Source organism: Neoarius graeffei, chromosome 17, assembly GCF_027579695.1.
Source record: "Neoarius graeffei isolate fNeoGra1 chromosome 17, fNeoGra1.pri, whole genome shotgun sequence".
Classification (NCBI taxonomy): domain Eukaryota; kingdom Metazoa; phylum Chordata; class Actinopteri; order Siluriformes; family Ariidae; genus Neoarius; species Neoarius graeffei.
Window position 1 is genome coordinate 43951528 of NC_083585.1, and position 24463 is coordinate 43975990.

Here is a 24463-nt window from a genome sequence, read left to right on the forward strand (position 1 = left end):
AGGTGGACACACTAACCACTAGGCCAGCTCGCAGCGTCCAACTTTTTGGTTGGTACTGTACTTACATACCTAACTACCAGTCTGTCTGTCCTTTTGTGTGAGAATGTGAAAGAGAGAAACAATTCTACAATAGACAGCTCTACAAGATGTTGTTTTAAGCACAGATTTAACACCACGACACTCACCATGGTTTTGATGGCGGATGGAGTCAGACAGAATGGACATGAAGCGAATCTGTTTGTCCTCCTCCTGGAAGCTGAAGTAAGCATCTCTCCTGTAGGGGAGTCTCAGGAAGACAGGAAACGGACCAGGAATGGTCACCATGGGTGAACCAGCCTCCTCTTTCGAGCCTAAAGAGCGTTGGGGAGGATAAATGGAGACAGTGTGTCAATGTCAATTTGTTTTGGGCTGCTTGTTTGTGTTTGCTGTTCTTCTACAAAGAAATGAACAGCAAAGCACATTTTAATCCCACTGAGGTTTAGGGAGAAGGCGACAGATTAGAGCCCTACGCTCCATCTTTGTTCTTTACTCTGTTTCATTGTCTGGTCTTAACCTATTGCACATTATAGGATTTCCTAAGTGCACTCCATATTCTACCTTAAACATCACTTCGAAAAGGGCAAAAATCCCAAATGCACTACATACAGTGGTGCTTGAAAGTTTGTGAACCCTTTAGAATTTTCTATATTTCTGCATAAATATGACCTAAAACATCATCGGATTTTCACACAAGTCCTAAAAGTAGATAAAGAGAACCCAGTTAAACAAATGAGATAAAAATATTATACTTGGTCATTTATTTATTGAGGAAAATGATCCAATATTACATATCTGTGAGTGGCAAAAGTATGTGAGCCTTTGCGTTCAGTATCTGGTGTGACTCCCTTGTGCAGCAATAACTGCAGCTAAACATTTGTGGTAACTGTTGATCAGTCCTGCACACCGGCTTGGAGGAATTTTAGCCCATTCCTCCGTACAGAACAGCTTCAACTCTGGGATGTTGGTGGGTTTCCTCACATGAACTGCTCGCTTCAGGTCCTTCCACAACATTTCGATTGGATTAAGGTCAGGACTTTGACTTGGCCATTCCAAAACATTAACTTTATTCTTCTTTAACCATTCTTTGGTAGAACGACTTGTATGCTTAGGGTTGCTGTCTTGCTGCATGACTCACCTTCTCTTGAGATTCAGTTCATGGACAGATGTCCTGATATTTTCCTTTAGAATTTGCTGGTATAATTCAGAATTCCTTGTTCCAACAATGATGGCAAACCATCCTGGCCCAAATGCAGCAAAACAGGCCCAAACCATGATACTACCACCACCATGTTTCACAGAAGGGATAAGGTTCTTATGTTGGAATGCAGTGCTTTCCTTTCTCCAAACATAACGCTTCTCATTGAAACCAAAAAGTTCTATTTTGATCTCATTTGTCCACAAAACATTTTCCAATAGCCTTCTGGCTTGTCCACATGATCTTTAGCAAACTGCAGATGAGCAGCAATGTTCTTTTTGGAGAGCAGTGACTTTCTCCTTGCAACCCTGCCATGCACACCACTGTTGTTCAGTGTTCTCCTGATGGTGGACTCATGAACATTGGCTAATGTTAATGTGAGAGAGGTCTTCAGTTGCTTAGAAGTTACCTTGGGGTCCTTTGTGACCTCGCCAACTATTACACACCTTGCTCATGGAGTGATCTTTGTTGGTCGACCACTCCTGGGAAGGGTAACAATGGTCTTGAATTTCCTCCATTTGTACACAATCTGTCTGACTGTGGATTGGTGGAGTCCAAACTCTTTAGAGATGGTTTTGTAACCTTTTCCAGCCTGATGAGCATCAACAACGCTTTTTCTGAGGTCCTCAGAAATCTCCTTTGTTCGTATCATGATACACTTCCACAAACATGTGTTGTGAAGATCAGACTTTGATAGATCCCTGTTCTTTAAATAAAACAGGGCGCCCACTCACACCTGATTGTCATCCCATTGATTGAAAACACCTGACTCTAATTTCACCTTCAAATTAACTGCTAATCCTAGAGGTTCACATACTTTTGCCACTCACAGATATGTAATATTGGATCATTTTCCTCAATAAATAAATGACCAAGTATAATATTTTTGTCTCATTTGTTTAACTGGGTTCTCTTTATCTACTTTTAGGACTTGTGTGTAAATATGATGATGTTTTAGGTCATATTTATGCAGAAATATAGGAAATTCTAAAGGGTTCACAAACTTTCAAGCACCACTGTAACTAGTGTTGCACACAAAGTTCAGACAGCAGGGCAAATTTATTTTTGCATCATTTATTTTTTAAACCCTGTTCCAAGTGACCAAATCTGATCTGTTTGTCCAGATTACAGTTGCATACCCATATTGTTTCTTACAGAGGCAATGCATTGATGTATTCACTGAGTAGGGAGGGACTGGCAAAAGTTTGAATAAGTTTTACCTAAGGGCAAACTTTATGGAAAACTGAAGAGTTCTTTTTTTTTAAACAAAGAAGGATGAAAAGGCTACGTTCTTTTTTTTTTTTGCAAATATCTGATGTAAAAAAGGCATCATGGTTTAATTGATATAGAAAAAAAATCCCAATAACACCTTTTGACTGTTTAAAGTTGCGGCTTACAAATCCATCCATCCATCCATCCATCCATTATCTGTAACCACTTATCCTGTACAGGGTCACGGGCAAGCTGGAGCCTATCCCAGCTGACTATGGGCGAGAGGCGGGGTACACCCTGGACAAGTCACCAGGTCATTGCAGGGCTGACACATTGAGACAAACAACCATTCACACTCACGGTCAATTTAGAGCCACCAATTAGCCTAACCTGCATGTCTTTGGACCGTGGGGGAAACCGGAGCACCAGAGACCCACGCAGGGATAGGGAGAACATGCAAACTCCACACAGGAAGGCCCTCATCGACCACTGGGCTCGAACCCAGAACCTTCTTGCTCTGAAGGACCAGTGTTAACCACTATACCATCATGCCACCTGGCTTACAAACGACTCTAAGAATCTACAAGCACATACAAATGTGGCTTGAATCTGAAAAACGTATATTATATAAGCCTGATAAGGCTCAGGACATCTAAAATGACAGCAACACTCACTGTTCAAGTCAGGGAAGGCCTTGTCCACGAGAGCAGAATATTTCTCCTCTGAGGTCAGCACAGTGCCTCCTGTTAGCTGGAGTATTTGACGTGCAGGTGTTCCTTTTGCAAAAGTCTGGATATTATAAAATATGACGGTGCATTATGAACAATCACAACAATCAAACATTACTCCAAAGATATGCTGGATTGTACATCCAGGCCAAACATTTCCTGTCCTGTAATGATGAAGAGCCGAAGTTTGAACAGTAGCACGTCAGTTTGCAGACTATAAGGCTTTTCGTACTGCAGAAGGTGCTGCTGGTTTACAGTAAAATGACCTCTATAACTGCTATATTCCCAAATGCTGGTGTATTTACTGTAGGTGTACTTGTGCAGCTGCAACATGAAGAAAATTAACGCTGATGACATGTTAACTTGACAAACACAAAAGTGGTCAGGCATTTTATAATCAATAGTTACTTATATTCATAAAAATATGCTGTATTAGTGTGCTGTACCTCCTGGCTGTCATGAAGCTCCACACTGTAGTCTGCCCGCACTATTGCAAACCTCTCCTTCCACTTCTTACTGTCATCGAAGTGTAGTACACTGTCCTTAAACACCAGATCAGAGGCCTGTTGTGGCTCCTACACACACACACACACACACACTTCAGTGATTTAAAAAAACAACAACCAGGTTTTACTGATGTTCCCCCCTGCTAATGTACAACTGTAATGTTTTTTTTTACTGTAACAGTATCTTGTAGCCAGCGAAATAATTAACATTTAGTAAACTAGCTTGCACAAAAAGATACAAGTTTACTGCAGTCTTGATTTGCATTTTTACATTGGTGCTTGAAAGTTTGTGAACCCTTTAGAATTTTCCATATTTCTGCATAAATATAACCTAAAACATCATCAGATTTTCACACAAGTCCTAAAAGTAAATAAAGAGAACCCAGTTAAACAAATGAGACAAAAATATTATACTTGGTCATTTATTTATTGAGGAAAATGATCCAATATTACATATCTGTGAGTGGCAAAAGTATGTGAACCTTTGCTTTCAGTATCTGGTGTGACCCCCTTGTGCAGCAATAACTGCAACTAAACGTTTCCAGTAACTGTTGATCAGTCCTGCACACCGGCTTGGAGGAATTTTAGCCCGTTCCTCCATACAGAACAGCTTCAACTCTGGGATGTTGGTGGGTTTCCTCACATGAACTGCTCGCTTCAGGTCCTACCACAACATTTCCATTGGATTAAGGTCAGGACTTTGACTTGGCCATTCCAAAACATTCACTTTATTCTTCTTTAACCTTTCTTTGGTAGAACGACTTGTGTGCTTAGGGTCGTTGTCTTGCTGCATGACCCACCTTCTCTTGAGATTCAGTTCATGGACAGATGTCCTGACATTTTCCTTTAGAATTTGCTGGTATAATTCAGAATTCATTGTTCCATCAATGATGGCAAGCCATCCTGGCCCAGATGCAGCAAAACAGACCCAAACCATGATACTACCACCACCATGTTTCACAGATGGGATAAGGTTCTTATGCTGGAATGCAGTGTTTTCCTTTCTCCAAACATAACGCTTCTCTTTAAACCAAAATGTTCTATTTTGGTCTCATCTCTGTCCACAAAACATTTTTCCAATAGCCTTCTGACTTGTCTCCATGATCTTTAACAAACTGCAGATGAGCAGCAATGTTCTTTTTTGGAGAGCAGTGGCTTTCTCCTTGCAACCCTGCCATGCACACCATTGTTGTTTAGTGTTCTCCTGATGGTGGACTCATGAACATTAACATTAGCCAATGTGAGAGAGGCCTTCAGTTGCTTAGAAGTTACCCTGGGGTCCTCTGTGACCTCGCCAACTATTACACGCCTTGCTCTTGGAGTGATCTTTGTTGGTCGACCACTCCTGGGAAGGGTAACAATGGTCTTGAATTTCCTCCATTTGTACACAATCTGTGACTGTGGATTGGTGGAGTCCAAACTCTTTAGAGATGGTTTTGTAACCTTTTCCAGCCTGATGAGCATCAACAACGCTTTTTGAGGTCCTCAGAAATCTCCTTTGTTCGTGCCATGATGCACTTCCACAAACATGTGTTGTGAAGATCAGACTTTGATAGATCCCTGTTCTTTAAATAAAACAGGGTGCCCACTCACACCTGATTGTCATCCCACTGATTGAAAACACGCGACTCTAATTTCACCTTCAAATTAACTGCTAATCCTAGAGGTTCACATACTTTTGCCACTCACAGATATGTAATATTGATCATTTTCCTCAAATAAATGACCAAGTATAATATTTTTGTCTCATTTGTTTAACTGGATTCTCTTTATCTACTTTTAGGACTTGTGTGAAAATCTGATGTTTTAGGTCATATTTATGTAGAAATATGGAAAATTCTAAAGGGTTCACAAACTTTCAAGCACCAATGTATATTCTCAGCAGTTTATTTAGCAATAGCCAAACCTGTCAAAATATACACTATATGGCCAAAGGTTTTTGGACACCTGACCATCACGCCCATACGCTGGCATTCTGCAAACTGTTAGCATAAAATCGGAAGTGCAAAATTGTCTAGAATATGTTCATATACTGTAACATTACAATTTCCCTTCGCTGGAACTAAAGGGCCCAAACCTATTCATAATTGCAATGGAGTTGGTCTAATGAGTGTGTACCGGGTAAAGTATTGTACCTTCTGTTTGAGGAGCTGTGTGTGAACCGTCTGCTGCTGCTCCACTTCATCCTGCAGCTGTGAGAAAAACGCCACACAGCACTGCCTCTTATAGTGAGGGCTGAAGTTGTTCAGTTCAGCCTCAGTCCGTCCTGCACACACACAAATACACACACACATAGGTTCAGTATATACAGCTTGGATATACTGTATATAGTACATACCTAGTCAGTCAATCATGCCATTGTATATACAGTGACAAGACTACTTACAAGACGCTAGACTGGTGTGCCTTCTCTAAAATGAACAGGCATCTATACTGTAGATGACACATAAATGTTTTCCCAAAATGCAGATTTAATGAAAATGCTGAGATGTACCATCTCTTCCTACAACAACACCCAATTTAAGTGCTGTTGCGAGACATTGCATTTGTTAGTGCTTGTGTAAAACATTTATAGATTTAGAAATTGTGAGAGTAACTGCGGCGGCACGGTAGTGTAGTGGTTAGCGCTGTTGTCTCACAGCAAGAAGGTCCGGGTTCGAGCCCCGTGGCCGGCGAGGGCCTTTCTGTGTGGAGTTTGCATGTTCTCCCCGTGTCTGCGTGGGTTTCCTCCGGGTGCTCCGGTTTCCCCCAAAGACATGCAGGTTAGGTTAACTGGTGACTCTAAATTGACCATAGGTGTGAATGGTTGTCTGTGTCTATGTGTCAGCCCTGTGATGACCTGGCGACTTGTCCAGGGTGTACCCTGCCTTTCGCCCGTAGTCAGCTGGGATAGGCTCCAGCTTGCCTGCGACCCTGTAGAACAGGATAAAGCGGCTAGAGATAATGAGATGAGATGAGAGTAACTGCCATGTGCCAGGGTTTAATTTTCATTATGAATACAGTATATCAATGTACCCTTTTAAACCCTTTATTAAATCATATTGAAGGAAAGTCTGTAAAACCAAATACACTAGAAGTTGTATGAATTAAATGTCTTCATTTTGGGCGGCATGGTGGTGCAGTGGTTAGCACTGTCGCCTCTGAGCAAGAAGGTTCTGGGTTCAAACATGCCAGTTGACTGGGGCCTTTCTGTGTAGAGTTTGCATGTCCTTCTTATGCCTGTGTAGGTTTCCTCCAGGTTCTCCAGTTTTCTCCCACCGTCCAAAAGACTTGCGGTCAACTGACTACTCTAAATAAACCAATAGGTGTGAATGGGAGTGTAAATGGCTGTCTGTCTCTCTATGTTAGCCACGCAACAGACTGGTGACCTGCCCAGGGTGTGTCCTGCTTCTCCTCCAATGGCAGCTGGGATTGGCTCCAGCTCACCCGCAATCCACAATGGATAAGTGGTATTGCTGGGTTTCAGTCACGTGACTTTTCTTAGCGGTTTTATCGGAAGTGAAATAGCTGGTGATCTAAATGGTTTCCATAGTGCAAACAACTAGCGATAACTTATCAGAGTATGCTCATAATCTAGAAGCCACTGCTCGCTTTAGATATATTCAGAAGATTGCAATGTGCAATGGAATCGACCCCTACAGTCTGGGAAAGAAGGATTTGTCATACGATCTCAAAAACTACCTTTCAGTCGAGTTCCCCGACATCTCGAACTATCTGGTGTTGCAGACGTCCTTCTACACCGCAAAACAGATGAAAGTGTGGAATAGTATGGAGGCTTACAACCTTTTTGCATGTAGCTGGGTAAAGAACCTCGGTATCAAGTCACTGCCGAATGAATCCTGTATCGTTTTTGCCCGTGTATTTTTTTTTTAAGCTTTTGGTTGACGTCTTTACAGTGAAGTTGAAGTGTAAACAAAGAACAGTTGGCTTGATTCTCACTTGTGTTGGCTCTTATCTCTCAGGTAAATCATTCACAAACATCATCAGAAACCCCTTTAAAGACCTGGATCTTAGTCAAACAAGACGTAGAAGTGATCATGGCGCATTGTAACTGTACGGCTGGGTAAGAATTGTCACGACCTTCATGCATATGGACTTTGTGATGAGTGAGGAATAAACAAAGAAGCAGCTGGGGACTTTAGCACTTCGTGACTAAAAAAAGTACCATAAAATAACGACACATAGCAAGAAAAGTACTTGGAAAACACTAAGGCCATAGCTGAGAGGGAAATACAAACCTTTCACCAAGTGATCACTGCAAACTCGAGCGTGCTTTGACTCGGCTCCCTTCGATTTCAGTGACAGGCTCAAAAGCCACCTTTCTCGACGTCTTTTTGTGAAATCCTGTGTTCATTCACCCTTTTTTATTAGTTCACGGGGAACCCTGAAGAAACTTTTATCAGTTTCACAGTTTGATCGATTCGAACAACGCAAGCGTAAGGCATTTTTCATGCGAGCAATACACCTTCATCATACAAACACTGTCAACTGAGCTTTGGTAGACCACCAGCTAAAGTTTTGTATAACTAATGAGGCGGATGTGACGTCACGTGAAACCCAGCAATAAAAAATTAATGAAAGAATATCTTCATTTGATCATATCATATTCCCCCCTTCTTCTCTTCCCCATATCTTATTCTTTTTATATTTGTATATGTAAATACTTAATTTAATTTATCTAGAAGTTTCTTCTAGGGGCGGCACGGTGGTGTAGTGGTTAGCGCTGTCGCCTCACAGCAAGAAGGTCCGGGTTCGAGCCCCGTGGCCGGCAAGGGCCATTCTGTGTGGAGTTTGCATGTTGTCCGCGTGGGTTTCCTCCGGGTGCTCCGGTTTCCCCCACAGTCCAAAGACATGCCGGTTAGGTTAACTGGTGACTCTAAATTGACCATAGGTGTGAATGGTTGTCTGTGTCTATGTGTCAGCCCTGTGATGACCTGGCGACTTGTCCAGGGTGTACCCCGCCTTTCGCCCGTAGTCAGCTGGGATACGCTCCAGCTTGCCTGCAACCCTGTAGAACAGGATAAAGCGGCTACAGATAATGAGATGAGAAGTTTTTTCTCTATTTTCTATTCTCTGTTTATCCTGTAATGATGCTGCTGGAATCTTAATTTCCCTGAGGGAACCCTCCCAAAGGGATCAATAAAGTTCTATCTAATCTAATCTAGAGGCATACAAACTTTTGCATACAGCTGTCCTTCTGAGGCAAGTGCACTGCTAGAGGAGCGACATTAATAGCGTATCGTTCAAATTCCAAAAACAGTCCTAAACAAATGATGATATGCCAAACAGATTGTTATACTTGGCCATAAATGTGGCTTTTTATTCAACATATCATTGACTCATTTTACTTTAATTATTGTAAATTATAGCTACAGCATTTAACTTGTATTCCCCATTTTGTATGATCTTGTGTCTTAAAAATCCATCATGTCCTTATAGTCTGGTTTGGATTTTTTTTCTTTTTTTTCATCTGCTGCATTTGTAAGAGGAAAAACAGATCTACATTCAGAGCCAACTCTATGATGCATTATGGAGAAATTTGGGCTGAGACTTAACACTTCACTGCTCTGCCAAAATAACATGGCACGGTGATGTGGAGTCTGCACTTCCTCCTATTTCCACTCTCGAGTCCAACATCTCTCTCCATTTTGGATTTAGCTGCTTATTTTCAGAGAAAAACAGCCTCATAGAGAGAATAATGCCTTTTCCTTCATACAGAATGCTGTGTGTGATGATATGTTCTCCTGTCTCTCTGGCTTTACCAGGGACATCGAACACAACATTTATTTCAATAGAGCCGTGTGGTCACATTATATTTTCATACGAGAAAAAAAATTGCGGGCGGCACGGTGGTGTAGTGGTTAGCGCTGTCGCCTCACAGCAAGAAGGTCCGGGTTCGAGCCCCGTGGCCGGCGAGGGCCTTTCTGTGCGGAGTTTGCATGTTCTCCCCGTGTCCGCGTGGGTTTCCTCCGGGTGCTCCGGTTTCCCCCACAGTCCAAAGACATGCAGGTTAGGTTAACTGGTGACTCTAAATTGACCGTAGGTGTGAATGTGAGTGTGAATGGTTGTCTGTGTCTATGTGTCAGCCCTGTGATGACCTGGCGACTTGTCCAGGGTGTACCCCGCCTTTCGCCCGTAGTCAGCTGGGATAGGCTCCAGCTTGCCTGCGACCCTGTAGAACAGGATAAAGCGGCTAGAGATAATGAGATGAGATGAGAAAAAAAATTGCCTAATATTTTATGGTTGGTATATGATATTACGTTTATATTTATTTCACATTTTATGGAGAAGAATGCTGTCTTTATGCATTTGTCTGCAAAAGAAAATAACCAGCTCCAGAAGAAATGACTGATTTATGCGAAAGAGATGGAACAAATGAAACAGTCTTTGTATAATGATTAAATTAAATCTGTGTCTGATTCCTGTAATCTAAAAATCCTGCACTTCATCTTGTGCTGATAAATGAATTAAGAGGCTGAGGGATGAGATTACAGTTTCCTGTGATATTCCTGACTTGGTAGGTTGTGTGTTTTCCGCTTCAAGGCACATAGCAGGAGCACAGCGCGTGCGTGCACACACACACACACACACAAAGATATGGTTGAGACAATTCGCTTCTGAAATGAGAGCTGAGCTTGCAAACTTTTAAACTGAAAGATAACTGAATCACACAGCCACACAATGCAGTTTTAATAAAAGCCAATCCACTTCAGTGTTTATTACTCCATTTTCAGTGAAAAATCAGTGCATCAGAATTTTCATAGAATTTGTCCATTACAACACCAGCACTCAGCAGCTCAGGAAGTGATTGTGGAGTAATATGATCAAGTGTGTCACAATGTGTGTGAACATGCAGTATAAGGTCCCTTTTTGTACCCAAGCTTTTGCAAATGCCATCATACAGTATATAAAGGACAAATCCTCCTTGAACAACTTGTTGGGGCAGTGGGGGCGTGGCCAAACATCGGTTTGTGAATGGAGGGCGGGGCCAGGGAAGGTGAGTGGCAGTCAGTACACCTGTTGTCAATTAACGTTGTGTCTGTGTGTTTTGCAATGAGGAGGGAAGGTAGAGGGCGGCACGGTGGTGTTGTGGTTAGCGCTGTCGCCTCACAGCAAGAAGGTCCTGGGTTCGAGCCCAGCGGCCAGCGAGGGCCTTTCTGTGTGGAGTTTGCATGTTCTCCCCGTGTCTGCGTGGGTTTCCTCCGGGTGCTCCGGTTTCCCCCACAGTCCAAAGACATGCAGGTTAGGTTAACTGGTGACTCTAAATTGAGCGTAGGTGTGAATGTGAGTGTGAATGGTTGTCTGTGTCTATGTGTCAGCCCTGTGATAACCTGGCGAGGGTGTACCCCACCTCTTGCCCAGAGTCAGCTGGGATAGGCTCCAGCTTGCCTGCGACTCTGTAGAACAGAATAAGTGGCTACAGATAATGGATGGATGGATGGATGGATGGATGGAGGGAAGGTAGAAAAGGAGGGAGAGAGAGACAAGAGAGGATCTCTCCTGACCAGAACACGTGTGTGTGTGTGTGTGTGTGTGTGTGAGAGAGCAAGCGAACAAGCTTAGTGAAGCTGAAAAGCAACAAAATACAAAAAAAAAAAAAAGTCGTGTGAACATCATCTCCCGCCTGGCATGCTTCAGTATTCCACCCACATGAAGGACATACCACACTTGTATATTAATCTATATAATTAACAGGTGCCCTTCAATGCTATGCAAAATTGATTTAGACTTGTTTTCTTGGTTAAACTTCTTTCATCGACATGTGACATTGCCCCCAGCTTCAATCATCATGTCAAAGATCACTAACTGGGGTGGCACAGTGGTGCAGTGGCTAATACTGTCGCCTCACAGGAAGAAGGTTCCAGGTTTGAACCTCACAGCCGACGAGCAGTCTTTCTGTGTGGAGTTTGCATGGTGTCTGTGTGGGCTTCCTCTGGGTGCTCCGGTTTCCCCCACAATCCAAAAGACATGCAATTAGGTCAACTGGCTACTCTAAATTGTCCATTGATCGAGCCTGGAGAAGGATGGGCTCCACCAAGTTTAATACACCAACGATGGGCTGTTAAAATGTCATCAGTGGTGCCCTTGCTGGCTATGGGGAGATGATGATCACTAACTAGATGTTTTGGGTCTTTGCTGTAACTCAGGCTACATCCACACGGCAACGAGATTTTTTTTTAAAAATATCGCGTCCACATGGGCAACGGATCAGTAAAATATCAGGTTCATATGGCAACGCAATGCTTGCTGAAAATGATGCAACACACATGCCACACCTCTACGTGCGCTGTAAGACGGTCCCATCGGAGACACCAGAACAATAGAAGAAGTAGATGCATGCACATAAACCCCTTCTTCTGTAGCATTAGCCACATAAAGTTTTGATTATTAGTCAGTAGCGTAAAATAGTATCTATTGTCTAAGACACTTATTTATATTTCATATTAAAACGTCTATGTAAATTAATATATAGAAAGCCTGGCCAGGCGCTGAACGTTCTTCTGCCTTCACTTTAAGAGAAATTCAGGGTGAGCATGAGCCTAGGTTCTTCCCCGTCACTGTCACACGCGCACACCTTCTCACTCCCTGTCCTATGGCTATAGTCCCTTTAAATCACGTGCTCGTTTTTTGAATGGAGACGCGGAAAGAGGAATGAATGGGGGTAGATGGAAGCCGGTACGTCAACATTCTGATATCCTCCAGAATTCTTTAATGGTCCGGAATAAATTGAATGCTACACGTTGATGGATTACTTTGTTCTTCTACGCCCTTTTTGAGGAATGTATTGTCGGACTTAAACCAACATCTGAAGAGGTGAGATCGCTCCTTTTTTTCCCTATTTTTGCTGGCGGGATTGTCATGTGGTTGTGACGTCATCGTAAACAAATCCGTTCTACTCATCCAGACGACTTCGCAATGGCGCCGTTGCCAGATTTTTCCACTCTGGAACCCGTTCTCAAAAGATTTCGTTTTGGGGCACCCAAAATGCCGGTGCCGTGTGGATGCCAGGCCGAAATGATAAACAATTTTATCAGATTCACCTGAATCCGCTGCTGTGTGGACAGGGCCTCAGTGCAACTGTATCCTCTAGCTATACTGCATTTTGAAACATTAAGTCCGATGTTTAATGTATCCCCTATTTCTACATTGTATTTCTCAATAATATGATGGAAAATGGTGAGGGACGAAAGAAGACATTGCTCTTTATATTTTAATAAGTTGTATTATTAATCTCATTTCATCTCATTATCTCTAGCCGCTTTATCCTTCTACAGGGTCGCAGGCAAGCTGGAGCCTATCCCAGCTGACTACAGGCGAGAGGCGGGGTACACCCTGGACAAGTCGCCAGGTCATCACAGGGCTGACACATAGACACAGACAACCATTCACACTCACATTCACACCTACGCTCAATTTAGAGTCACCAGTTAACCTAACCTGCATGTCTTTGGACTGTGGGGGAAACCGGAGTACCCAGAGGAAACCCACACGGACAGAACATGCAAACTCCGCACAGAAAGGCCCTCGCTGGCCACGGGGCTTGAACCCGAACCTTCTTGCTGTGAGGCGACAGCGCTAACCACTACACCACCGGGACGCCCTGTATTATTAATATTAATTTATATTTTAATAAATATCATTCTAAAATAAGCTTGGGGGCGGCACAGTGGTTAGCACTGTTGCCTCACAGCAAGAAGGTTCTGGGTTCGAACCTCGCAGCCAACTGGGACCTTTCGTCATGCCTGTGTGGGTTTTCTCTGGGTTCTCCGGTTTCCTCCCACAGTCCAAAGACATGTGGATTAGGTCAAGTGGCTACTCTAAATTGCCGATAGGTGTGAGTGTGAATGGTTGTTTGTCTTGGCCATGTGATAGACAAACATGGTGTACCCCGCCTCTTGCTCGAAGTCAGCTGCGATTGTCATCAGCTTCCCCTGCGAGATAAGCAGTATAGATAATGGATGGATTAACATTGTGTTTTTGTGTTCATTGTGTTGCTTCCCTCTGAGCTGGGGTTGTAAAATCATTTTTCTGTATACAAGCTAACAAAACCTACACCTAGTCTAACACAAGCTAATACATTCACCTACACCTAGTCTTTCTCTCATAGCCATAAGGATTTTATGGTGCATTAAGCCTGATTTTAAATAATCCATGATGGCTCTGGGTGTGGTTGAAATGCCATGTACACTGCATGCTGCACAATTCCCGTCTACACTGTATTCTCCATAATATTCCTCACAGTAGCATGCAATAAACTCTGCCATATGTGATTTGTTATATTACAGTGTTGTGGTATATTCATCTCATCTCATCATCTCTAGCCGCTTTATCCTGTTCTACAGGGTCGCAGGCAAGCTGGAGCCTATCCCAGCTGACTACGGGCGAAAGGCGGGGTACACCCTGGACAAGTCGCCAGGTCATCACAGGGCTGACACATAGACACAGACAACCATTGACACTCACATTCACACCTACGGTCAATTTAGAGTCACCAGTTAACCTAACCTGCATGTCTTTGGACTGTGGGGGAAACCGGAGCACCCGGAGGAAACCCACGCGGACACGGGGAGAACATGCAAACTCCACACAGAAAGGCCCTCGCCGGCCCTGGGGCTCGAACCTGGACGTTGTGGTATATTTCACTGTTTAATTTAATTACGCTGTTTGCCTCAATTACCTCAAACTACTTCATTTTTGTGCAGAGCGTTTTCACAATTAAATCAAATTTTGATGAGTAAAGCCAAAAATGATGCAAGGAGGTGTCAGAGACGGCCACAACAGTCTCAGTTTAAGAGCAGTAAAAATACAGTAATAGCATAACTAGATAACGAGCATGAATAGTATTTTGTGTCAAATATTCAGCTCCCACAAAACAGTGAAGAAAATATTAATATTTTTCTGTATTTATTTGTCCATAGCTGACATAAGTACAACAGCAATTAAAAAAGTCCTGGACTTAAGATATTTAGCTGTTGCTAATAATTGGCAGTTAGCATTTGCTAGTTCACAGAGGGTAGAGATTAGCTAACGTCGATCTAAAAATTTCCATTTCCTACAACGTTTAGATGAATACATACTGCAGTATAACAATGTAAGACTTCTACACGATTAAGAATTATCTTCATCTTACATTTTTTAGGTTTAATTTTGTGAAAAAATGACCACATTACATTGCAGGATGGGGTACACTATGAAGGTTGCTTTGGCCATTTATTTGGAAATTGGCTAAGTATCTTCGTAAGTATCCAAATGTATCTTGAAAAGTACATTTCTCAGTTTGGCAGAAGGCCTCATGGGTTGTAGGTGTAATTGAATATAATTATGCACCATCGTTCGCATGTAATTACAGGATGTTGATGAAGATAACAGTAGAACATGCTGAGGGAGATGGGATGAAGCTGCATGCAAAAAAGCAGCCATTTTGTAAGTATAAATCATAAGCAAGTAATTCAGCTAAATAAATGCATAAAGCTTTGAGAACACAAGCAGAAAAATAAGTAGCAAGTACTTAAGTAAAATACTGTGAGTTTGGAAAACTGACTTATAATATACTGCACTCCCATATGTAGTCCTTTCCCTTAACTGTTGCCACAAAGTTGGAAGTACACAACTCTATAGGATGTCTTTGCATGCTGTAGCATTAAGATTTCCCTTTAGTGGAACTAAGGGGCTCAAACCTGTTCCAGAATAATGACCATGTGCACAAAGTGAGCTCCATGAAGACATGGTTTGCCTAGGTTGGTGTGGAAGAACTTGGTTGGCCTGCACAGAGCCCTGACCTCAACCCCACTGAACACCTTTGACTGCACCCCAGGCCTCCGCACCCAACATCAGTGCCCAACCTCACTAATACGCTTGTGGCTGTAAAGCGCAAATCCCCATAGCCACACTTCAAAATGTAGCTTAAAAAGTGCATATCACGGGTAAATTCAGGAGCTAGATCAATGTAATTCTCCTATTTTATATTAAACTTTGGTCAAATATCTGTCACATTTTGTGCAATTTTTTTACCTTGCGCAATACCAGAAAAATTCAGTTGAAATCAAGCCATTTGAGGCGAATTGGTCCGCCTCTGAAAAAACTTGGCATTTGGATTTCCCGGGAAACATTGATTTTCGTGACGTCGCGTATGGGACGCCTCCCTCTGAATCCTACGTCAGCGCTGGTTTGTTTATGAGAAAACAACCTGGTGGTTTTCTGCAAATTTCTTCAACGTTATCAAGTAATTATTAAAATGGTTAACAGATGTATCGTAGGAGGGTGTAGCAACATTACATTCTTCATCCAAAGGTGAAGTGACATTGCGCTCAGGCGACAATTCCATATTTCAATACAAAATCGCTAGCTGCTAAACTTGGTCTATACAGGCTGTGCACTGAAACCGTGCAAGCTCTCGCAGCCTGCTGGCGCTTCCCCAGGTGACGTCACGAATCTGGCTCCAGACTCCCTTGGGATTTTTCCAGACGCGTTTTGTTATTTTATTTTTTTTCTGCTGTAGGCAGATGGCCTTGTGCAAAATTACCCTTCTGGATGAGTGTGCAAATGGACATACTTTCATATTTAAAAAAAAAAAACGAATTTGGTCCAGGATAGGCGGCACGGTGGTGTAGTGGTTAGCGCTGTCGCCTCACAGCAAGAAGGTCCGGGTTCGAGCCCCGTGGCCGGCGAGGGCCTTTCTGTGCGGAGTTTGCATGTTCTCCCCGTGTCCGTGTGGGTTTCCTCCGGGTGCTCCGGTTTCCCCCACAGTCCAAAGACATGCAGGTTAGGTTAACTGGTGACTCTAAATTGACCGTAGGTGTGAATGTGAGTGTGAATGGTTGTCTGTGTCTATGTGTCAGCCCTGTGATGACCTGGCGACTTGTCCAGGGTGTACCCCGCCTTTCGCCCGTAGTCAGCTGGGATAGGCTCCAGCTTGCCTGCGACCCTGTAGAACAAGATAAAGTGGCTAGAGATGATGAGATGAGATGGTCCAGGATATGCACTTTAAGCTTCTGTTGCTAATTTATGGAAGACTTCACCTGCATGATTTAAGACAATTTACTGTTCTTTTTTAGTGCTCCGTCTTTGAAAAATATACCATATGGACAAAAATTTGTAGACACCTGACTATCACACCCATACGCAGGCCTTCTTCAAACTGTTGAAGCACACAGTTGTCTAAAATGTGTTTGTATGCTGTGGCATGACAATTTCCCTTCACTGGAACTACAAAACCCAAACCTGTTCCACCATGACAATATCTCTGTGGACAAAGCAAGCTCCATTAAATGGTGTGGAAGAACTCAAGTGTCCTGCACAGAGAACTGACTTCAACCCAACTGAACACTTTTGGGATAAACTGGAACACCAAGCCTCCTCGCCCAAAATCAGTGCCTGACCTCGTGAAAAAATCCCCACATTCGCACTCCAAAATGTAGTGAAAAATCTTCCCAGAAGAGTGAGGGTTATTATAATAGCAAAGGAGTGACTAAATCTGGAATGGGATATTCAAACACGTGGGTGTGATGGTCAAGTGCCCACAAACTTTTGCCAGTATAGCATACATGCTTTAGGGAGTGGTCACATTTAACTACAGGGTTCTGTTCGTTTAATTCATTTTGGGTATGTGTGAATGGATTTGCCTCCATTTCCATAATGTCCTCATTTTTCATTCACAGCAAAACTCAAGTTTGGTGAGCTATGACCGGCAAATCTGTATGATGCCTTTAATGTAAGTTTAATAGGCCTTTAAATTATGTATGAATGTTTATGAACCTAAAGCTCTGTCACTTGCCAGCCAAAGGTAGATTCAAGATATTAATTTAACTGTAATTAATGCAACAAAAAATTCAAACTTTCCATCTTCTCAGAACTGTGTGGGCATATCAGATCACATTAGGCTTGTCCTGGTAACACGAACAACCGGCAACAATGATGAAAATGAGGGTGGGACTGAGAAGCACGTATGATTTGGATATGTACAGTGGTGCTTGAAAGTTTGTGAACCCTTTAGAATTTTCTATATTTCTGCATAAATATGACCTAAAACATCATCAGATTTTCACACAAGTCCTAAAAGTAGATAAAGAGAACCCAGTTAAACAAATTAGACAAAAATATTATACTTGGTCATTTATTTATTGAGGAAAATGATCCAATATTACATATCTGTGAGTGGCAAAAGTATGTGAACCTTTGCTTTCAGTATCTGGTGTGACCCCCTTGTGCAGCAATAACTGCAACTAAACGTTTCTGGTAACTGTTGATCAGTTCTGCACACCGGCTTGGAGGAATTTTAGCCCGTTCCTCCATACAGAACAGCTTCAACTCTGGGATGTTGGTGGGTTTCCTCACATGAACTGCTCGCTTCAGGTCCTTCCACAACATTTCCATTGGATTGAGGTCGGGACTTTGACTTGGCCATTCCAAAACATTAACTTTATTCTTCTTTAACCATTCTTTGGTAGAACGACTTGTGTGCTTAGGGTCGTTGTCTTGTCGCATGACCCACCTTCTCTTGAAATTCAATTCATGGACAGATGTCCTGACATTTTCCTTTGGAATTTGCTGGTATAATTCAGAATTCATTGTTCCATCAATGATGGCAAGCCATCCTGGCCCAGATGCAGCAAAACAGGCCCAAACCATGATACTACCACCACTATGTTTCACAGATGGGATAAGGTTCTTATGCTGGAATGCAGTGTTTTCCTTTCTCCAAACATAACACTTCTCATTTAAACCAAAATGTTCTATTTTGGTCTCATCCATCCACAAAACATTTTTCCAAAAGCCTTCTGGCTTATCCACGTGATCTTTAGCAAACTGCAGACAAGCAGCAATGTTCTTTTTGGAGAGCAGTGGCTCTCTCTTTGCAACCCTGCCATGCACACCATTGTTGTTCAGTGTTCTCCTGATGGTGGACTCATGAACATTAGCCAATGTGAGAGATGCCTTCAGTTGCTTAGAAGTTACCCTGGGGTCCTTTGTGACCTCGCCGACTATTACACGCCTTGCTCTTGGAATGATCTTTGTTGGTCGACCACTCCTGGGGAGGGTAACAATGGTCTTGAATTTCGTCCATTTGTACACAATCTGTCTGACTGTGGATTGGTGGAGTCCAAACTTTTTAGAGATGGTTTTGTAACCTTTTCCAGTCTGATGAGCACCAATAACGCTTTTTCTGAGGTCCTCAGAAATCTCCTTTGTTCGTGCCATGATACACTTCCACAAACATGTGTTGTGAAGATCAGACTTTGATAGATCCCTGTTCTTTAAATAAAACAGGGCGCCCACTCACACCTGATTGTCATCCCATTGATTGAAAACACCTGACTCTAATTTCACCTTCAAATTAAATGCTAATCCTAGAGGTTCACATACTTTTGCCACTCACAGATATGTAATATTGGATCATTTTCCTCAATAAATAAATGACCAAGTATAACATTTTTGTCTCATTTGTTTAACTGGGTTCTCTTTATCTACTTTTCGGACTTGTGTGAAAATCTGATGATGTTTTAGGCCATATTTATGCAGTAATATAGAAAATTCTAAAGGGTTCACAAACTTTCAAGCATCACTGTATATATGGAAAAGATTTCAGGACACTTAGTTACAAAGCAAAAAACAAACATGTCTTGGCTGATCAGCTACATTCGGGGTAAGGGGATAAATGTTTTGTATTTTATTTTAGGCCAAACTTTTGCTTTAGGGCAAAGCTTTAAAGATTAACAATAGGTCTGAATTCACTTTGCTCCATAGTCACTATATAGTGCACTATTTGGGATGCCACCATTTTGTAGTATTGGCTGAATTCTCAGTATACAAGTTATGTTCTTGTGATGATGCAATCTATTATTACCCACAGTGCATTGTAAATCCAGTGCGTCACTGATGTATACTACGTCTGCACCATAATACATAGAGGTTTATTTCAGCTCAAAATGTACTGGTCAGGATGAACTAGTTCATATTTACAGGTCACGTGTTTCCGGATGCAGTCATTAGTAAGTGCTGCTGAACTGAGTCAGATGTTTCCTTTGCTACTGCCTACTATATAGTGCTCTATATAAAAGTTTATCATTGATATAGTACTATACACACACACACACACACAATATTATATAAATAAATAAAACAGTGTACATAGTAAATAGAGAATGAGTGAGTGAGGGAGTAGCACTGTCAAGCTATGATGTATCAGCTATCAAACTATGACATTTAGATAGAGGCACAGTGAGCAAAAAAGATCTAAAAGATAGATGGGAGCAATTCAAGTCTTTTATAAATGTGAACGATGGTTTTGTACTCAAAATGCTCTTTCTTTGGAAGCCAGCATAACAGATATAACGTCACCATCAGCAGACATGAGATCTTGCAAACAGCATGCAAAACTCATTCTCTTGATGCCTTCAGCAGATGCACATGGTTCGTGCAAGAGTCTTTCACATAGTAGGGGTAAACAAATACAGCTGAGTACTGAGTCTGTATGCTCACATCTGGAGTGGTTTCAAACTGCCCTGCATCCTGCGCCACACAAACACACAGTGCTTTGTATATCTGGAAATCCTGCAGAGGTCTGAGAGGAGGGTGTCTGGGGTTATGCTTTTGTATGTGTTTATTGCACTGATCCTTTGTGTCCAGCTGTGTGTGTGTGTGTGTGTGTGTGTGTGTGTGTGTGTGTGTGTGTGAGAGAGAGAGATTGTGAGAGTATGCACACAAATTGAACCAGGGCTACACAAGATGATAATGTGATATTGCAGGACAAACTGAAAACACTGCAAAAGGCTTCCCTTCCCACGCCTCCTCTGTTAAGTCCATGCATGTATTGAATTGGTTTCAAGGAAAAGGATCAGAGCTGAGGCGTCCCACTGTAATGAAGGGTGGAGCTAAATTCAGGGCCAGCACATTTTCAACAAAATCCAGAAATGAAGAAATCTCATCTCATTATCTCTAGCCGCTTTATCCTTCTACAGGGTCGCAGGCAAGCTGGAGCCTATCCCAGCTGACTACGGGCGAAAGGCGGGGTACACCCTGGACAAGTCGCCAGGTCATCACAGGGCTGACACATAGACACAGACAACCATTCACACTCACATTCACACCTACGGTCAATTTAGAGTCACCAGTTAACCTAACCTGCATGTCTTTGGACTGTGGGGGAAACCGGAGCACCCGGAGGAAACCCACGCGGAGAACATGCAAACTCCACACAGAAAGGCCCTCGCCGGCCACGGGGCTCGAACCCGGACCTTCTTGCTGTGAGGCAACAGCGCTAACCACTACACCACCGGGATGCCTTTGTAATATTTATTTTGGAATGAATACCATAAAACAATTTTTTTATCACTCTTTCTAAAACTCTTGTTGCATATTTTGTTGTACATGTTCCAACTTCAACAAAACCAAAGTAATATGCTATACATATGGCAGCTCATGAAAATGTCAAGTATTCTGATGCAATATTTTTTTGCCACATCATCAACCCATAAACTGATACCATCTTGATTAATGAACTCTTGCTACGCTGGCATAAGGCAACAACAGTTTAATTTACACACACAAAACCCCACCTTTTTAATTAATATCTGGTTTTTCATCACATTCACGGTCACGGTCAAGTCATAAAACACAAAGGGAACAAAGCAGGGCTTTATGATCTGTTTCATGTCCTACAACTTTCAAAACTAGGCCTCTTCGTTAACACCTTTTCTGCAGGGAGTCGGAGCTGTACTTCTGCACAGGGTTTAAACCATGAAGTAATTTCCTGTTTGAGTCCCTCACCACGCTGAAGCAAATGTGAGATCAAACTGCTGTTAACAAAAAACAGGCCCAAGTATACAGCAAAATCAAAATGCTCACCGGCTTTCATTTCGTCAGCTACTGAAAACTAAAATTATTATTTTTTTTAAATCAAGATTATTTTCCGTACTAAATCAATCATTCTTGACATGTCTCGAACGACTATAAAAAGGAATTTTTCAGAATTAAAGAAATATTTGGCTAATTTTTTTTCCCAAATGTACATTATGTTTTGATTTACCAAAAGAGTAGCTATTCGCCCCTTTCCCAAATCCCAGCATGCATTGTGCACTGGGAACTTCCAGTGGCTAGGCTCATGTTGCTGATAACGGTACAAAAACAAATATTGGGCTATATAATCATTTTCGATGTTCAAATATCAGATGTCAGCTAAAATGTGATGTTATTAGATTGCCTTTATTTGTCTAGTTACTGGTTCCATGGTATTTTTTCGTCAGAACAGAAGTTTTAATCAGTCGTTCTTATATTATCGCATTGTCTTTGGCTCTGACTAACTGCATTCTACAGACTCCACTGACTGACAGTATAGCTTTCACCCCGTCTGTTCAATGTCAGTGATGAAATTTCTTTGAACATTTCTATGTCAGACCAGCAGACTGATAAACATCTGATGTCAGCGGGGTGACAGGTGTAATAGCATCTGAGAATAAATGTCTGAATTCCTGTCTGCTTTACACCCATACAAATGGAAGCGATCTCTTCAGTTCATGAAGTGAATCATCAGTAATTACTTTCCAAATATTTTATTCACCGCCGTGGACCAATGGGATCAATGTAGACTGTTCCTGGTTGCACTGGAAAGCAGAAGAGGCAAAAGGCATTAAATTAGAGTCAACTGTACAAGCAGCTAGCGACTAAAATGATTGTTGCTCAGCCTCAAGCATGCCGTGTCAAAGTCAAACCTAGGCTAAGCATTAAATGTTTAATATACAATCTATATCATAGGATTGATTTCTCACTGAACGTCTGCTAGTACAGTTAGACTATAAAATAGTGAGAACCACAGAGCCAAAGACAATGCGATAATGTAAGAATGACTGATTAGGGCAATTCCATGTAAATGTCAACCTCACCATGCAAAAATAAAGCAACATGTAATACATCAAAACCACTCCCAGAGATATCACCTAGGCCTGTATTTTACAGATGTGAATAAGTTGAACCAATTTGTAACCAACCTAATATATGTCACTGTCAGTCTTTCTTTCTTATAATGTAAACCCCAAGCTAAAATCAACTTTGATCATGTACAATTCTATATTATTGCCACAAGCCACAGAAATGTATGCTAAAATCCACAAAACAGCAAAACAATAGCCATCCTAAATATTATTTAAGAACTTTGATAGTTTTAGCTGATATTTAGAGAGTTTTTCAAAGGGTTATGGTGGTTAAATTGCTGATTTTCTAAACATATGCCATGTCTATTTCAGACGCGTCACATCCATAACGGAATTTCGTCACATCCATAATGCTGACTTTTCCTTCCGAAACTCTGCATGAAATACAAAATATTTTAAACAAAGATTTTTTAATATTCACCTTGGACCCCTCTATCAAATGGATATCTCCATTTCGACATTAGGTTTACAATTTCACAGAGTTTGATAAAAATGTACAGTCACCCAAAAAAAGTGATACTTTTTCTGTCACATCCATAACGCATCTTTTATTGGCATTTTCTGGCATGCCCTAGATGTACTATGGGAATTGTTCTTGTTCTATCACTTCTCCAGTATGGTACAGCCTTAAAATATGCAACACCTGTTTAAATACTGGGAGACAATAAAACATGCACTGGGTCATTTGTTGCCATTTTGAGTTCAAGTGTCACGTCCATAACGCTGGAATTGCTCATTAAAAGCTTCCGTTCTGACGAAAAATACCATGGAACCAGTAACTAGACAAATAAAGGCAATCACATTTCAGCTTACATCTGATATTTGAACATCGAAAATGATTATATAGCCCAATATTTGTTTTTGTACCGTTATCAGCAACATGAGCCTAGCCACTGGAAGTTCCCAGTGCGCAACCCATGCTGGGATTTGGGAAAGGGGTGAATAAGATTTTCTTACTCGTTAGCATTACATTATATGAATTAATTCCATCCAGCCATTATCTGTAGCCACTTATCCTATCCCAGCTGACTACGGGCGAAAGGCGGGGTACACCCTGGACAAGTCGCCAGATCATCGCAGGGCTGATACAGAGACAAACAACCATTCACACTCACACCTACGGTCAATTTAGAGCCACCAGTTAACCTAACCTGCACGTCTTTGGACTGTGAGGGAAACCGGAGCACCCGGAGGAAACCCACGCGGACACGGGGAGAACATGCAAACTCCGCACAGAAAGGCCCTCGTTGGCCGCTGGGTTTGAACCCGGGACCTTCTTGCTGTGAGGCGACAGTGCTAACCACTACACCACCGTACCGCCCGGACCTCTGCACTTTGGGAAAATGTTTAATGCTGTTCAGGGAACAGTTTTAAAAAAAAAAGTGGCACACAGGAATTGTTGTAATAGCTGCAGCTCTTCTGAAAAGCTGGATCCTTTCTGTCAATGAAATTAAATAAATTTTATAAAGTTAAAATGTGGTGGTTTTGCCGAGCAACCACTGCACATACAGTATACGCAAAGTAAATGTCAACATAATGGTAACCAATAGGCATGTAGGGAAAACCCAGAATATCTTGGCAAAAAGGTAGATGGTAAAATGGACACACATCTCAGCATCATGATGAAACAAAAAATTAAAATGAATGCTTAAAAGGGAGCAAGACTGTTGATAAAATCGTTCCATCAGAGTCTTCCTGCAGTAATGAAGATTTCATGGGAGATCAGGGAGTTATGGAAACCAGGGAAAGTGAAAGTAACCAGAAGCGTAATGCAGAATAGAGGATCGATGTGAACTAAAGTAGTGATGAGCAGGGTGCGATTTGTCAAAAAAACAGAAGGGGGGATGGGTTTTTTTA

At 42.0% G+C, this 24463-nt stretch overlaps 1 protein-coding gene across 1 annotated transcript in view; it reads right to left on the minus strand.

Annotated features, from left to right (window-relative positions):
* The window catches only part of niban1b (niban apoptosis regulator 1b), an 81783-nt gene that overhangs the window by 34023 nt on the left and 23297 nt on the right, over positions 1-24463 (minus strand). The window contains exons 2-5 of the mRNA XM_060944279.1: positions 5816-5946; positions 3621-3749; positions 3121-3235; positions 186-350 (exon numbers count right to left, since the gene is read on the minus strand). Coding sequence (XP_060800262.1) covers positions 186-350; positions 3121-3235; positions 3621-3749; positions 5816-5946 — 540 coding nt within the window. The remainder of the gene's footprint in view (positions 1-185; positions 351-3120; positions 3236-3620; positions 3750-5815; positions 5947-24463) is intronic.